General features: G+C 41.1%; 1 protein-coding gene across 1 annotated transcript; it reads right to left on the bottom strand.

Moving 5' to 3' along the window:
• Window positions 1–1,119: 1,119 nt before the first annotated feature.
• On the bottom strand, window positions 1,120–17,105 carry LOC114452114 (homeobox protein aristaless-like 4). The gene is made up of 4 exons (XM_028431233.1): window positions 16,434–17,105; window positions 8,635–8,948; window positions 3,473–3,601; window positions 1,120–3,205 (listed from the first exon to the last, which is right to left on the bottom strand). Exons 1-4 carry the CDS (start codon window positions 16,858–16,860, stop codon window positions 2,885–2,887), a joined length of 1,191 nt encoding a protein of 396 aa, XP_028287034.1. The 5' UTR covers window positions 16,861–17,105; the 3' UTR covers window positions 1,120–2,884.
• Between the last annotated feature and the right edge of the window lie 1,005 nt (window positions 17,106–18,110).

Below are 18,110 nucleotides of genomic sequence, written 5' to 3' on the forward strand. Positions count from 1 at the left end.
TTATGCTTCACTTCTTTTGTCAGTTAGCTATTATTAGGCACTATAAAGTTTGTTGGTCACTTTGGATTTTGATCTTTAACACAACACTGATGCACAGTCCATTAAAACTATGTACATTCTATGTACTGTAGTTCTTCGGGGTGAACCTATCCCACTTACATGGAACAACTCATCAGTCCATCAGATTATTTTACATTTCTAATACTCTTATTTGACATGAATACTGTTCTCACGGAGTAAATGGCTGTCCTGTGTTTAGATGTTTTAGAATTGTTGTATTACTGTATGCTTATGAGACCCTCTGCTACTTTTGGTGTGAAGTATGAAAGTTACAAAAAAGGTCAGTGACCAAATGGTGTTGTTTCAGAAAATTAGAGTCGTGTGATGCAGCACAATTTCAATGATTTGTAAGAAGACGGAAAAGTTAATCAGTTGATTGCCATGTAGTATAAATAGGGGTTATAATATAGTGTGATTTGTGGGCATTGTTGACAGTTGGCAGTGACTTGTGTTTTGATAACATACTGTACATGGCATCACATTTTTCCAGGTCTGGCAGAAAATACTCTGATCATCTACAACCCCTTTTAGTTATAATTAAAAACTGATGGAAGAGATTTAAGGTAAAAAACCATCTGGACTCATTTAACCATTGGAGATCCATTTATTTCGAAATCCATCATCAACAGAAACAGCAAGTTACGTCTGTACAAACCAAGTACAGCACCTGAGCAGATGTTAGCGATGCTGGTCATGGTGCTAAATGAAGACAGGCTTAGGAGACAGTTTTTGGACTACTGGGACAAAAGCCACACAACTTCTGCCTTTGGGAAAGAGCCTACTGTCCCAGCATGTCAAAATAACACGCACACACACAAAAAAAAACATTTCTCCAACACTGTAAGTGCAATAACTTATTGCATTGGCACAATCAGAAGTAGAAATACTTGATTAATATACAAAAAGCTGCTTAAAGCCATAAAAAAATTAGAAAGCAATTTCCAACCTTGGTAAAAATCCAGAGCTACTCTTCAAAATAACACACATAACTATACATTTCTTGGCAATATTACTGTAATACTTCATTGGTTTATCTCTGGAGGTCCAATATTTGACAAATAAGCAAAAAAAATGTACAAGCAAAAGAACAATATCATTGATATTGTTCACATTCACACAATACAACATTATAACATGGATTTAAATTGCTTTAGTTCAGTAGTATCAACACGGACGGAGCTGCAGAGGAGTGGAGCACTGAGGGAGGACCACTGACACACGGTCAACTTGACAAAGTAGGAATTAAGTTACACTTAAATTTATTGTAATGTTGATTTTTTGTGATTTTTGTGGGCCTTCATCTTTGCTAAACGTGCCAAACATTAACACGTCAGTCTTTCATTACAATAAGTGAATATATTTGTTTTTTTAGGCATGTGAAGACGTCACATTGGGTTTTCCTGCCATCATGCACACAAGGGAAAGAAAACGGATATGTAGCCCAGCAGGCGTCATACAGAGATCAGCCAAAAGACTAATGAAGTCTGTCTCTAGCCCCAGCCTGGAGCCCAGCTCTGGTGACAAGCCTGCTCCGACGGGGTAGCACACACACACACACACACACACACACACACACTCGCACAGATACCCCTGCAATCACTGGACATTTTCGCCACATTCCTGCAGTCCAGGTCTAATGTCATCACATTACTCAAACATTACAGAATGCTTTTCAGGACGATTAGGGCCACTGATCTGGCCTGCAGTCTCTGGCAGTGAACTGATTATTTAAGTGAGCGTTCAGCATGTCCTCACCATGTACACAACAATGTACTGTGGTGTTCACGGGGCAGGGACGGCTCACTTTGATGCTAATTAAGTGTGTCTATTCCTGTTGGTTGCTGATTGAAGGTGGCGTGGTAAGTTGGTGTTGAAGGCTGCTGCTGTGCATTGCTGAACCTTGTCTGCCAGACACTGTTTCCTGTAACCTGAGTGCCTGAGCCCTGCAGGGGAACCTGTGGAGGCAGCCCAGGGAGAGGAAATGACAAGTTGGTTTGAAATTGGTGCCAATCTAATGCCTGCGCTCCACCCAGACACAAATTGGCAGGCTATATCTGCTCTCACCCAATTACACCTTTTTACTTATTGCATTAAAACCACTGCCCTTCATTGTAGGGACATAAAACAGGCCAAGACAAAGTATTACACTCTTTTAGAAATAAATGTAAGAGAAAAACGTTGATATGCTTCTGAGATTGCTCTCAGTAACTGAACCGTTTTTGGCTTATAAAATGCAAACATTGTTTATATAATGATGATTTCTACAGTATGAGAGACGAAAGGGTCAGTTGCATAAATGATATGGCAGAATGGGTCATATAAAAATACAATAAAAAAGCATTAATGTTAATCAAGCTCATTTCTGGAAATAAAATAGTGTAAGATATGACTTTGGCACGTTATTCATATATTCTATAAAGATATTTTGTAAACCATGTTTTTTTTTTATTGCTGCTTATTTTACTAAAATTAATATGAACATTATTAATTTTATTGGGGACAACATCCCATGTTTCCAATGAGACCTGAGAGATCAAGGAATCAAGGGTGGACATCTTGGTAACACCCTTGTCTAAGGCAAGCTGTACTTCTCTCACTTTCAGCATCTGCTGATTGTCTTAATCACAGTTATCTTGGTTGTGTTGGCGGCTGTAGTGGCCTCTGTTATCTCCACTGTCTCTCCTCGTTCATTTGACCTGTGTTATCATTAGTGCTCTCAGGAACCCCCCCCCCCCTTCCCCTCCTCACCCTCCCCCAGTGCATGATGATGGCTGCTCCAGATGGGAGGAGGTGGGGGGTGCGGGGATGGAACTAGGTTGGGGCATCATGTAGCCCAGGAGATGGCTGCACTGTGTTCCTTGGCCTTCATACGCAGTGCAGCTATGCTGGAGGACTTGCGGTCTGGATCAACATTGAGATCATAGCCATTGATTCCCCCACCAATCCCAGCACCCCCAAACAGGCTGCCCATATGTGTCTGTCCCATGTGGCTGCTTCCTGGACTGGGCACGCCCAGGAAGTCAGAGACACCGCCTGGACCATGAGGGTGAGGGGGCATGCAGGAGGGAACAGAGTCACAAGGCACGACGCAGCCAGGCACAGGAGATGCTCCGCTGCTGCTACCAATCCATGAGGGGTTCTGGATCTAGAGGAAAAGGGCAGGGAGGATTGATTCGTTAATTTAATCATTGTATCAGGTTTGCTCATAAATCTATAGAGAATTATCTTTCAAATCTGCATCTTCCTTGGCTTTATGGAGCTTGATTGGCTCCTGCCTGCAACTTGACTTTTTCACTTTGGCTGCTGTGACAGTGAATATTTAATGTTGTGCCAATGCATTATAAGCTTTTCCGTGCAATTTTATGATTAGATGAGTACCTGCAGTATTCAGTGAACAGTTAGGTTCCTTTACCTGTGCATAGTTCTCTGGCCGAGTGAGTAAAGGCAGCTCGTAAGCGGTAGAGAAGTGCGTGCGGACCTGCTGCATCTGGCCAAAACGCTCTCTCTTCCTCCACTTGGCTCTGCGATTCTGGAACCACACCTGCAAAGAAAACAGACCATTAGGAGATCACCTCATAATACAGACACTATCAAACAAAGAACATCAAACATCATCTTTTTTTTTTTTTTTTGCGTGTTCTTTTGGGGAAAAAAATGGCCTCTTGCTCAGAAAGACAATGTATGAAACCGAGCCACATAAATTGAAGATAGTGAAGCAAATAAATTCTGCAGCACATGAAAGTCCAGCCCCACGTTTTAAGACTTGACGTGTCTTTAAAGTGCCGTCTACACAAAGCTATTGATGTGAAAATGGTGAGTCTCCCCTGGTGCTGCATGTTTCAGCTCCTCCCTTTGATACACAGGCGTCTGCCTCCCTTCAGGCTGCCAGCGTCGACAGATCCACATCTGGGGCTGCAGCCGTTCATAAATCACTCGGAGAAAGGTGTGCTCTCTCCCACATGTCAGCACAGTGGGATACAGTGGGAAATCCCTCTGTATAATCCATGAAACAAATGTTGAACTTTTGACCAAGAACATATATGTGTGTACATGCATAATATAAATCCCCATGTTTGAGTTTATTAAATGTTGTCTGTAGCATCTGAAGTGGGTTTTTCTGGATGAGTTCTCATTTTTTAGATTGATGTAAATGCTACTTTCAGAGAGGGTGCTTTCATTAACCTGCTGACAGACCGAGTGCAGGCCGCTTAGCCCACTTCTCCTTAACTGTAGACGACACGAGGACAAGCATGTGTGAATGGTGGACGTCTTGAATGCAGTGTGGTGAGCTAGGCTGCAGAGAGTTCAGAAAATATATACTTTCATTCAGGATACTCTGAATACTTTTGTGTGTATATGCATGGCATCTGCCTTTTGCTCCTCCTAAAAGTTTGTATACTAATTTTGTATAAATGTGGGTCCCGGCTTGGCACAGCCTCTCCACAAATTCAGTGTCTGTTTTAGGCTTTTCAGTGGATGCAAACTTGGCCCTTTGTAGCTTAGGACGGCACATGGGAAGACACATTTTGAGGTGCACTGATGTCTTCTCAGAGCCTGGCATCAACAATGAACTTAACATGACTCAAGCACATCATTCATCATGTGCTTGAACATGCATAGAGAGTAACACTGGCTCAAGTGTTAAATTGCTTTATAACTGCTTAAATATTGATGTTTGGACGCCTAAGCAGCCTCAAAGTAATAAGGCATTGTCAATGTCAGAGTGACTTTGGGTTTTAGACAGTCTTTGATGTGTCAGAGTAAAGCCTTAAGAACTTAATTTACCACTCTTTTCTGTTTCATTAGCTGTATTATATATATATATTTGATGCTAGATATTTTTTGCCTTCTGGATTTTTTAATAACAAGTTAAGAGAAGTTTCTCACATCCTCATATAAGAGAATTGAAAAGCAGAGGGGGTTACTGGGATTCTCTACATGTTTATCTGTATCTATTTGTTGGTTGTCTGAATCTTATCCTCCCAAGAGAGAAGGGGGAAACATCTTCAAAGAGAAAAGAAAGAGCGATCCCGCTTTGACACAGGGGTTTGAACTTGGATTGTGGGTTGATTCCCAGCCCAATCAGTTTGTGGTTTTCACAGTCCCTGACATGCAATTTCCCCTCACTCAACCTCCCCTCTTGTCTCTCACCATTTCTCAGTCAAGACAAATGGAATGTTCGGTGATAATATGATTTTGTAGTGAGCATGATATTACAACCGCAGACGTTTTATTTTTCTTACGGCTCAGGAGAGAATTTCTATCCAATGGCATAAAACTAGAAATATGTCATTTTACTACTTACAATTGATGACCATATATGGTGAAGGTAGATGTTGTTTGATGTAAAGTAATGTTGTCTTACTCCAACATTCCTCAGGTCAGCTGGTGAGATTATAGGACAGCTCACCCTTTCAAAATGGTAAGCTGATATCTGAGCTTGTTGCTGAACCCCAATGTCAAGGTGAAGGGTTGTTGCCCTTTGAATTATATCATATGCTTGGAGGGGGCTCCCCAGAGGATTTGGGGGTCTATTATTGTTTAAAGTTTGTCATGTCTTTCCTTTGGTGGCTCTTTGGTTACATGGGCTCATAACATCACCGGTTTTCCAAATATAAAACACAACACAACCCCTGATTGGACTGATAAACATAAAGCTTGCTTACAGTTTCAAAGACGTCATGGCTCCGTTTGATTTGTCAGTTTATCCCCAGCTTGTGCTTCCCATGTATTACTGCTAAATGCAAGACTAAGTACAGTTTTCCCGAAATTATGTACAGTATAGAACGGAAAAAAAATATTTGTCTAACCCTGAGATGGTATCTATGAATGACATATTGTATTTACTAGTTCAATTTGTGCAACTATTTGCTGTTGTTTGGATTCTCTCCAGTGTTTCAATATAGATCAATGTAATTATGTACCTGGAAGTGCTCTCTAAACAACTTTAAGTGCTTTTGATTTGCCCTGTGGCTTTGGGGCTCAGGTCATTATCAAATATGTCCAGGATATTCCTTTTAAAAGTTTTTTTTTAGTTACCAAGTAGTCATCTTAATTGTAGTCAGTCATCATAATCTCGTTGTCATACTTCCACTTCTCTGTCGAAGCTGCTCTGTCCCTCTCCATCCCCACCCCCAACGCCGACCCCTCTCCATGTCTCTCTCCTCCCTCCTCCCTTTTAAGTCAGTCAGGGGAAGTGGGGATATTGGAAAGTGAGATGGGAGAATGTTCAAACTGGAGCTTGTTTTCATTTCATGTTTAATTTCCTGACGCCTAAGCCCTCGGCTTTCCGCAGCCAACCCCTCTGACCTTTTGGAGGCGTGCAGACTAGAGCAGTGGACCAGGCGTACACACACGGAAAACACACACATTTACATACCTTGTTATATACAGATTTTGAAGCCATTCACTGACAAATGTGGTATTTTAACATGGACTCTCTCTCTCTCTCACAAACACTACATGGAACATTTTAGAAAGAAGTACACAATGGCTTTACACATATTCCCCTCTTCTGGGTTGCTGGGTGCAGGGTGTGTAATGTTTCACAGAGGGCTTGCTCTACGTAGCTTTTCCTTTGAACAGCAGTAGGAATGAGACCCTAGCCAAATAGTTTGGCAGAGAGATAATTCAGGGAACATTATGAAGTCAGATGTGTCCTTTGCTGCTCAGTGTCTTCTATTCCCCAACTTATAAATGTACGCATTTATAAGAACGGCCACTGGTGTCTTTTTCTCAAGCACATTTCACATAAATAATTTTTAATTGAATTGCGGTGCTCCTTATATATGACAACTAAGAGGTTGATTGCAAACGCTTACTACTCTTGTTTATTTTATTTAGCAAACGTCTGCGAGGAAGGTGGCTCAGTGCTCTTGGAGCTCAAAGTGCTTGGCGGTGATACAGTAATTGCTAAAGACGCTGACAGCAAAATGCAGCTTACAGAGCCATTAAAGAGCTTTATTTATGCTCCAGAGCCAGCAGGCAGAGAGAGAGAGAGAGAGAGAGGAAGAAAGGGAGAGGGAGGGCAGAGTCCACAGCTCCGAGAGCAGCTTTGAAGTCCAGCCGTCTCACCTCATCTCTGTCATCCTGGACCACTGCAATTGATGGACTGCCTCAGCAGTCACTCACACACAACCACCTCCTCCTCCATAAAAAAGTAGGCACTGTGGTGAAGTTCAAGTCTGAGGTTGAGAGCTAATTGTACTAAATAAACTAGTGGCAGCAGAAATCACAGCTGTGATTTTGGAAAACTGCAGCAGAACTTTATGAAGACATTTATCATCAATGAAACTGTATGACCTTGACATTGGCATTTTGGCAGAAAACATCTGTACTCTGGATTTCGACTGCTGTTGTTTTGGAGATGAAAAGGATTCTCCGATCTCTTGCCAAGCTTCGAGTGCCCCTTGGTATTCAACAATTGGATATCCCTGGACTTTGTCTCACTGAACCTTCAGTTGAAATTGTGGGGTTTAGTCTTGATTGCGTGCGTATTTAGGGTCTGATTTTAGAAGTATGGGTCAAACCTCACAGTGACTCAACAGAGTCTGCTGTGTGCTTGTCGGATGAAGAAGTTAATTATATTCATCTGGGGAATAGATGGGTCTGTGTGAACACAACATGAATGTACTTATTTTACTGTACCACCACAAGGACGAGGCCAGGTTCTCTGTCCCTGACTATGTCTCGGACTATGCGTGGAAATTGAAACTGGCATCTCAAAGTGTTTTTTTATATCCATGCCAAATAGCTTTGATGGCTTTCCATGTGTTTTCCTTTCCTGCATCCACAGTTTGTGTGCAGTGAAGTAGTTTGAACATGGTAGTGCTAGGGAGAAACCCTTGGCCTCTGACCCTCTTGCAGAGTCTGCACCATGTAAGTGCTAAGAGCAGAGCATTCCCTCAGACCCACCCTATCCCACTCTGATCTAAAACTGGCAGGGAGTAAGAGAGATGGAAAACAATAGGCCTTGCTGTCTGCTGTTTGGAACAATCTTTGTCAACATGCCAGTCCTAACTCTCCCAGCTTTCTCCTTCAGTTCCCCAAGTGATTATTAGCATGCAAACATGAACAACTGGGTTCATATGGTGCGGCTCATGGAAACGGTCCTCACAAGAGGAAACGATAGCATTAGTCGAGTGTCTGCACCAAAATGACATGCTGTGTGTTCACAAAGCCCTCTAGTGGACAGGAGCAAAAAAACAGCACAAAAGACAGCCGCTCATTACATCTTTAAAACATGATAAAAAACCAAACCTTTAACCACATTGTATTATTTTAACCACAAAGAAAAAGCTACCTAACAAACCCTATATGTTACCTTATAATGCAGACAATGGTGTTATACAGTGAACGTGAACAAAATATCTATTGCAACCCACATGGTGATCTTTCTCTAATTCTAATAGTGTTTGGCCATCTCTGTCACTTCATTATGCAGATTTATGATGTAACAGGTGAGGAAGTATTCCTCTCCGGCAGGTCATAAATGAACATACTTCATCATGTTAAAGGGAGGATTTCAGGATTTTGTTTTTCATGTGCAGCCTGGCGTGATTCTTTCATGCTTACCTGCACACGGGCCTCTGTCAGGTCTGTCCTGAGTGCCAGCTGCTCGCGGGCATAAACATCTGGATAGTGTGTCTTCTGGAAAACTTTCTCCAGCTCCTCCAGCTGGTAACTGGTGAATGTAGTTCGATTGCGTCGCTTCTTGCCTTTGTTGCTCTCAGCCTCACTTTTGTCCAGAGGGCTGGACAGATCGGACCCTGGGCGCTCACTCGGCCCCTTCACGCCAGGCTCTTTCAGGCTCAGGTAGCTGCCTTCCATCCCGGGAGGGTCAACATTAGGTGGCAACTCAGACTCGGTTAGTCCACTTTGGTCTTTTCCTGCATGAGATAGGAAGGAAAGAAAGAGAAAGAGGCTTGAGCAGTCATCATTATATACATATAGGTTCAGTTTACTTATCATGACTCATTACATGAAAGGACTGTGCAATGTTTTTGTTGCTTTGGGGCAAAGTCTGCATTTGCTTTTCAGTTATTTTCCTGAGGGTGTGGCACTGGGGAAAAAACAAGTGTAGTAATAATGTGGGAAATACACAATCCCGGCTCTTTGGAGCTTGATCTACAAAATGAATATGTACAAATGGGGATATCTTTACCTATGTAGCATCCTATGTAGCATGCCTCTAAACAAATTTTGAGTTTTTCATATTTATACAAATACTCCACTACATCTGTGGTGTGAATTGATGGCATCGGTCGTCTATAAACATTTTAGGGTTAGATAAAAAGTGCCACATGCTGTCAACAATGGTCCTATATTTACAGTCACTACTCTATAATTGGAGTGTTCAATGATACTGTCTTTAGAATTAATCTGAATGAAACCATAATGCCTCCTATTGACTGAATGAAAAAGCATGTCTGCTCATCATCACATTACAACATCACCACAAAATGACATTTACTTTAAGCTTACATCATCTGTAAAGTTTTATTTCAAGGTTTGAAGGCCTTGTGTGTGTGTGTGTGTAGCAGGTCTATAAGCTCGCAGAGGAGAAATGTCTTTTTTTTGTTTGAAAGGTATGTCACTATGCATTGGTGTGACCTGTGACACAACCCTCAACGCCCTCTCCCTCACATCTCTCAATCACGCCACCTGAAATCTGAGCCACACATAATCTGCTCCGTCTCGAGCCCTGTATGGCAGTCCTTGTGTACACAGGGGGAGACTGCTCTTTCCCTGCAGCCTTGCCCCTCAGATGTAAACAACATTGTATTTGTCACCCTTCATTTCGAGAGCGTCCATTTTGTGACAGACCGTACTCTGTTCCTGTCAGCTCATGCTGGCTTTTTGTGTTTCCTTTTAGGAGATGAAAAAAGCTGTCCCTTCTCCTTCAATAAACAAACAGCCATGTGAATAAATAAGCTGAAGGGTTCTGGTTGTGAGCCAGTGAGAACAGTGTGCTCGGTCATTCTCTGTTTGCCTTTCCTGTAAATGGGCACGGAGAGCGCCCTCTCCTCACTGTATTGGTCTGAATCTAGCACCATAATGGTCTCCTCCACATAAACAGTCTTGTGCAATACTGAAATTACGGTACTTTACCCATTTGTCTCTGAGTTTAAAAGGTTTGGGTGATTAGCTTAATAGTTATGTGCATGCATGCACGTTTGTCACTTTGCATTTTTGTTGAGTAACGTCAGTAATGGCCTGTCGTTCTCATAAAGCTGGTGCACTACAGAAAATAGAGCTGACACTTTGTGGCACTCATGACTCTCTGAGCCATGTTTGTTAGAGTTCATACGATGACTGAATAGTTTTAGAGTGATGAAGCTAGGCGGTGGCTGTCTGCAACAGGCATGTTTGTTTTCATGGATTAGTATGCCTTTGGCTAGTGTGTCCCTCAATGAGATGTCAATAGTCATTCCCCTCAAAACTGCAGCAGCCCTCCCCTGCTTCTCTGGCTCATACTTGCCCCAACTGAGACACTAATGGGACAACACAGCTCGCCCAGCAGGAGTTCATGACCTCATATCACTGTGGCCTACCTGTCAGACCTTTTTACAGTCTCCATGCAGGCAGATGTTCTGACATCACCAACCCCCGAGCTGGCCTCTTATTCTCAAGCACTGTGCAATAATTTCATTCTACCCCTGGGCAGGAACATGGCTGCAAAGTTAGTAAAGTAAGACAGGTCATCTCCAGGTTCCTGCCACAACATTTGCATCTGTGAGAGAAAATGCAGTTATGCCCTTGAGCAAGGTATATATCCTGTTAGGCTGTGGATGCAGCTGGGTGCACATATGAGGGGATATGAAGGGGGCAGGATGGATTGTGGTCATATTTAAGATTCTCAGCCTCATCATAAATATTTAAACTGCCATCTGTTATAATTAGCATGGTTCATTCAGGTGACTCAATCTGCCTATCAACATTCTTATTTTTTACCAGTTTTTGTGGTGTTTTGATGGTAAACCAGGAGCTATGACTCTTGTCTTGCATCTCATGGTGGACAGTTTGAATGACAATAAATAGACTCCTGATATTATTCGCTCTGCTAACCAGTACAAATTACATGAAGTTACTGGTCTCAAACAGAAAATGAACACTTAGCTTGAGCAGTGCTTATAGGCGACTGGCTTCTGTTTTCAATGGGAGCAGTTTAGTTGCTCCTCCTGTTATCAGTCATCACAAAAATCAGCCTGGCTGCTAGCTGAGAACAGAATAAGGCTTGTGGTTAATCCCTTTACTAAACTAACTCTTGGCTAGTATTATGGGGCTTTTTAAAAAAGCTAGCCAAATCGGTCCATCTGCAGCTCCTCTTGTTTTGTATTTTTGGACTTTCTAACAAGCGGTTACCAGTGTTTGTAATAAGCCCTGGCACTAATTGTCTCATCCAACTAAGCATTAAAGATAATGAGTAAATTTCCCAAAGGTTTTTCTTTAAGGCTCTCAGCCCCACTCCGGCTTTTATCAGCATGTTTCACGCTGGAATCTGCTCCAATCAACATCTTTTCTCTGTGTAGTATTCCAAACTCATCTCTCTTCTCTCTGTCACGCTAACCACACAGAATCCTTTGCCACAAACATCTTCCAGTTTTCCCGCATGCTGAGCTGTCTCTTCTGCACGCTGCTCTGGAGAACACAGCCATCACACACTGCTTTCTTTTGGGAGCCAAGATTCCACTGCCTTGGCTCTGATTTTTTTTTTTTTGGCATTCAGAGGAATGTGTTTTTGACAGTTGTTCTCGTTTCAGCATTCACCAACATACATGTATATATATGTGAAGTGGATATCACCAATTTGCCAGTTTCTCTGTGACAAGCTGCAGACCTCTTCAGTTAGCTGAGGTCAGATGTTTACTAGGGTCAGCAATTTAATCACTGCTGAAAACAGAGAGAAAACATCAAAGTGTAATTTAACTGGTTGTAAAGCAACAGGGCACCCTCTCAGTTTTTATGGAATAGGACGGGGAGGGTCAAGTGAAGCCAAATAAAAGAAACACTATAAATTAGTAACCTGGGGAAGGGTTAATGACCAAACACTAAATAGAGAAGGGAATGCTTTTAAACAGAGTGCTCTAAAGTGTTCTCTCAAAACACTGGCAGCAGAGTGCCACAATGGCCCTGCACTTATCACACCTTATATGGAGCAAATAAAGCCAAATATTCCATTAGACTTGGTCATCAACAGGTGACTATTAATCTACATTCATTGTTACTTCGCAGGCATGCTTTGGGCTGGGTTATTTTTTCCGCAGCACAGCCTAAGAGTGTTGTTTCCTCAGTGGAAGGGAGGCTCCCAGATGTTCTTGAGGAGAGATCTATGCCAGCGGCTCATGCAAGAATGCAGATTCCCTGGGAAACAAAAAAAAAATCTTTCTGTTCAGCCTCAGCTCCTGAGAAATTGACACAATCATGACCTCACTACTGTCATAATACCTATGACTGTTGCTGTCTAATATCAAGGTGTACAGAAATAGTTTGGGTTAGGAAATAGGGAAAATCATTGTGGAGGAGGTACACGCATTTTCTTCTTAAAAGAAAAACTGTAGTATATTAGGAGAGCATTTTATTTACAAGGTAGAATTTGAAGATTTGCCAATAAATCATGTATATCCAGAGACCTAACCTCTACTTGAAAGACATTTTACTATGAATGAATGTCTGATAAACATTAAGTTAATAGAGTTCTATCACACAACGAGGTTATATGACGTAGTAATGCAACCATCTGTACCCCCTGCAATTCTGTAGTAACCACAAATATTTTCATGATCCATAGATCATATTAGTATGACGTTTTTGCTTCTTTGCAATGAGAATAGTCCATTTAGTTTAACTAAATGGACTGTGATTTACTGCCTGTCTGCATCATTCGAAGGCTCTCCCTCAGAGGTTAGATTTAGATGATAGTCCACTGATAAGATCTGAAGAAGTACAGGTAAAGTCACAGAGCTGAACCAAAATGTTTGAACAGTTGGCTACAATTTCTTAGTCAGTCTTTTTTTCCTGTGTGCAGATGTCAGCTCGGTGGCTGTTGTTAAACTTTCCCTGCAAAAAAAGGTGGCTTGATGTAAAGCCCTACTGCATTAGCTGGGCAACAGCAAGATAGAAGTGACAGAAAACAAGTGTTCAGATGAGTTGATTCTTTTGATATATGAATGTCTTTTGATGGCAGGCAGCTCGAGCTCCTGAGTCATCCTTGAATTCATCCTTTCCAGCATTCACTCATTTATATTCTAATTTATTCTGATTCACAGACGCACGCTGGCATAATCACAGGTGTCACTGCAGCGTTTGCTTTTTGTTCAAATCGACACAATGTGTTAGTCATCAGCACATGCATATCCTGTGACATCACTTCCCCGAGCCTTGTAACATGTACTTAGAGTACTATATTTTGACAGGATGCTTTTAAAGTTCTGCCAGGACTTTTTGGGGGTTGGTGTTTTGGTTTTCATATGCTGAGAAAATGTTTTACATATCACAGGATGCTCAATATACCACAGACGGGGTTATGGGCTGTGTACTTTATTTGAAAGTACAAAGATTGACAATGGATTTTTGTGTTTTCTGACTGTAGAATTTGCTTCAGTTTTGTTTTTTTTAAATGACAAAGAAGAATATGGTGTAGCCATTGTTTAACAGTGGAGTGTTGAAACATGATCCTGAATTCAAAAGTTTGTTTTCTATATTGTCTGCGGCATTCAGTAGATTCAAAAAACTTTTAAAAACCTGTTGAAATTGCATTAAAATTCAGCAGTGAGATCAGTACTTGCATGTAAACAGTCCCCACACATGTGCAGCTTTCCCAGAAAGCCTCTCATTTCTCCTGAGTCTCTCAAATCATTACCCAATCTCGATGTCCATTTGTGACTCTGTGCTTATTTGTACAAGGTATTGTTGAGACGGGGGTTATGTAAACCAGTTCCACTTTGTCATCTCAGGGACTCTCTGTAGCTTTGGAGATCTGATGTTTGGGGAGTATGAATAATAACTATAGGAGCCAGTAATGCACATCTGCCTTAGATTAATGTGGACCTCTCCTGCAGTGCTGACCTGCATTCCTCAGCTCTCCATCAGCTCCAGGGTTTTATTTCATTCATCGCTGTGTAATCAGGTAAAGGGCTCCGTCCCTGTCCCTACTGTGTGACAGTCTCCATTGATATAACATAAATGAACAGGTCCACCAACATGAACCACTACTTTGGAGAATGCATTGATAAGATGGCCAAAGATGATACTATATTTAAAAAGACACAGTGGTAAGGAGAATGATGATTACCATCTATGTGAGGCAACATAAACCAATAAGCAAGAACATTTGAATTTTCCACATTTTGTGCCACAGCTGAATTGCTTTGGGAAACGTTTGATAGTGTCTTGAAATAATATTGTGAGTGTAGCATGAGCCAAAAATATTTTCACAATAATCTAAATCTTCATATGTGTCTCTCCGATCCTTATATATCATTAATATGTATCTAAATATTGAAATATAAGAAATATTTTCCAGATTTTCTTATCATATAAAAAAATTTCTGTAGCATCCTCAAAATGACACACAGATACAAAAAAAATCAGTGTTGCCATGTGAACAGAATTACAGATGAAGTTGCCACACTGAAGTGTCCCTGGAGATAAAGCGTCAGCATTGAGCAATATATCTCCCATTGAGGACCACACATAACAGCACAACCCTGTTGACGCCTGAGGCTTTGGCAGGACCCCAAAGTATCCTCCCCAGAGCAACGATGCCTTCATCTGGCTGCAATATTTTCAATAATAACATTGCACAGCTCTCCTCAGGGGGAGGCATGCTGCATTTAATGATGGTGTTTAAATGATTCTGTCAATGCACTTGCCAAATCGATTCTCTTCAATGCAGGGGTGCTGGACTACGCTGGATGCAGGAAACAGTGACAGTTCAGACTGAAATAAAGAGTGACTCCAGTTGTTTCTCAGGAAAACAGATTACTTTGCACTTTATGGATATACTTTGGCAGACATGACACTGGCTACTGCGCAAAAACAAAAAAATGATAGTTATACTGCAGGCCCAGTTTTAATTGGTCCCACTGAGCAGAATTAGGGCAGTTGAATGTTATTTGTTACACATAATTCTTAAATTTACTTACACATAATCGAGCAGTTAGTGTGTTTAAATTGTGCCAAATTTAGAAAGTTTCAGTGATTTAAAATATTGAAAAAATTGAGAGGATGGATTTAGTTTAACATGCATCAGATTCAGCTCTATTCTGTAACATCATGATAAACATCTGGAGCTGAATTATATAGGCGCCAACAGGTCTGTGGCTTAATGCTGGATGAAATGTAATTTTTGATACAGTCTCTGAAATATGATACAAATATATCTATGCAGTACATTATATATATATATATATATATATATATATATATATATATGATTTTCCTCTGTGTAATGTCTCGGCCTTTTTGACCTTACAGCGAATAAGTTATGCGCTTTACAAGACGCTTTTCCTCAATTTTAAAGCCCAGCTCTAATAAAGGAGATGATAGAATGGAATGAAATGTTTTCTTTCAGAGAGCTTCAGATACATTTTCAGTGCAGCGAAATGTAAACATTTCGTTCTACATTTTGTGAAGAGATTCAGATAATTGGAACATGGTTATAACTCGGATTTACTTCATATGATTATTGTGATTATCCTCATCACTCGTGCCAAACAGAAATAAAACGTAATAATCTGGACGCCTTAAAAAGAATCCACTTTTTCTTATGAGGGGTTTTCTGTTCAGGCGCATTTGTGCGCAGACGCACCTTGGTGCCCTATGATGTCCAAAAAAAAATAGTATAATTATTGGCTGGACTTTATCAGTGATCAGGAGAGTGTTGTGCGGACAGTGATAGGCTGCAGTTGTAGGCCAGAGAGAGCAATGAATTAAATGATGCTGTGATGCAAATTGTGGAGAAATCATCTTAAATTTAACAACACAGGGTCATTAAACACAAATAGGTAAATTTCTCTTTAAAACAAATGACATGCTTATTTTTGCGTAAAAGGCGCACACTCCTTAAATTGGAGATACATGCAGAATTGAATGTATAAATTATATCGTAGCTAAAATGCCTAATATATCCTTATTCAATATTACATTTTGCTGGTTTAGTTTGCTGTTGATTTAATGTTATTTGTCCCTGAGTTCTTTGTAAAAGAACAAAGAGGTGATGTTCGCAGATAATAATTTAATAATCGTTTGTTAGTCCTGGTTGGTTTCTCCGTGACCCTGCTCAGCATCTGTCACACAGCATATGTCCATGATAGCTCGCCTCCTGTCCTGCAGCTCCGTAGAATAAACCTAAGGCTAATACGTGCACTCACCATAGCAGGGAATGAGCGTGCCATTGTGCCCGCTGTCTGGGTGCAGCTTGCTGCCTTCGGGTGGAGTTTTGCAGGTCGGTCGCTGCATGAAGAGCTGGTATTTGTTGAATGTGCTCTCCTCAGCGCCATCCAATGACTGGCAGTCCGGCTGGAAAGGGCTCCGGGACTTCTCTCCGTAAGCCTGCCCTTTACCGGGGATGAACGTGGGGCTGTATTTGGTTTCTGTGGTCGGGAAAGTCCTGAAAGAGTTCGCTTGGTGATCTCTACTTTGCGCAGTAGACGTGCTATAATATGAATCCATCGATGTCATATCGCAGTATGAGACGCACGTATCTGCGTTCATACCTAAAAAGTTATTATAAAAAATCCACAGGTTCTTCTTTCCCTCCCCTTCTCTGGACAGCAGATATTCTCCACAAATTCTCATGCACTGACACAGACGCACACTGCCGCGCTCATGCACACACACTGACTCTCACACTGACGCATCTGGGACTGGTTAAAAAAAATGAATCAGATGTTTTCCAGAGACTGCAGACTGAACAAATGCTAAAAGCCCCCTGAAGGTTTGTCGGGGTAAAAGAGAAATGCCTTGCTCAAGCTGATGCCGCCTCAGTAGCCTACAGTGTCTCTGACATACGCAGCAGTCCGACCTTCAGGCTCTACACACGTCTGAAGTAGGCCCACACCGAGCTTCAGTCTGCGCTATTATGCAGCCAGAAATGGGAGGTCAAGCTCAGAGGGGGGAAAGCTCTTTTGGTAAACACGCGGGAGACACAACACATGACATTAATGTAATTAGGGGATGAATATGACGGCTTTGATTCCTGCTTTTGCACGGCTTAAGACCACATAACCTCTGACGTATGAAAGAAGGTCTCCATATCACACGGTAAAAGGGATTCAGAGCAGACGCGCTTGGTTATTTTGTGGAAAATCACACTTCTTTTGAGTCCTATGAGCAAACTTATAGTGCAGATATGCAAGGATCAATCCTAGAATTTTTTTTGGGTGTGTGTGTGTGTTTGTATTTAACCAAAACAACATGAACTGCCTGACCAGGAGCTGATGTGTCAGTGCGGATACATCCACTTACAATGGAGGCGAATTAAGAGTCTCATCATCGCAAACGATTTTCAGCCATTTGAAAATTAGGTTTCTGCTTCTTAATATTGAATTAATTATAAATCATTAAGCCTATGATGCTCATTGGAACACTTGGCTTCTGCACTTTAACAATTTGTTAAAACGATGCCGCGCCAGCAATTTGCCTTCTCTGGGCTATAAAACTCTGGATTAAAGCTTTTAGGGAAACAAGATAGGCCTTCGTGCCTGTCGGTAGTCAAATTGGATAAGCTGTCTCAAATCACCTCCTTAATTTTTAGGATGGCCTATTATCGATTTAGAGGTAATGCATTAATATCAGCCTACAGCTTGATGTGATAAAAACAAAAAAAAACTTTTGAAATCTGACAGAAAATTCTTTTCTAAATATTTATATCTCATTATTATTATTATTATTATTATTATTTGTGTTTTTAAAACTCGCAGGTATTAAACAAAATCTCCTTTAAGTAATTATCTTGTATCTCTTGTTTATGCAACATGAAGAAGATTAAATTCCTTCAAAATAATTGATATTTTTTTTTTAAAAAAGCTTTGACTCTTGTAATCCAA

The sequence above is a fragment of the Parambassis ranga genome, chromosome 19 (genome assembly GCF_900634625.1).
Source record: "Parambassis ranga chromosome 19, fParRan2.1, whole genome shotgun sequence".
NCBI lineage: Eukaryota > Metazoa > Chordata > Actinopteri > Ambassidae > Parambassis > Parambassis ranga.

Coding starts and splice junctions, on each gene's coding strand:
- LOC114452114 (XM_028431233.1), bottom strand. CDS start 16,860: ATGAGAATTTGTGGAGAATATCTGCTGTCCAGAGAAGGGGAGGGAAAG. Junction 3,602..8,634: donor TGACAGAGGCCCGTGTGCAG/GTAAGCATGAAA, acceptor TTTTCTTTGCAG/GTGTGGTTCCAGAATCGCAG. Junction 3,206..3,472: donor GGCCAGAGAACTATGCACAG/GTAAAGGAACCT, acceptor CTTTTCCTCTAG/ATCCAGAACCCCTCATGGAT.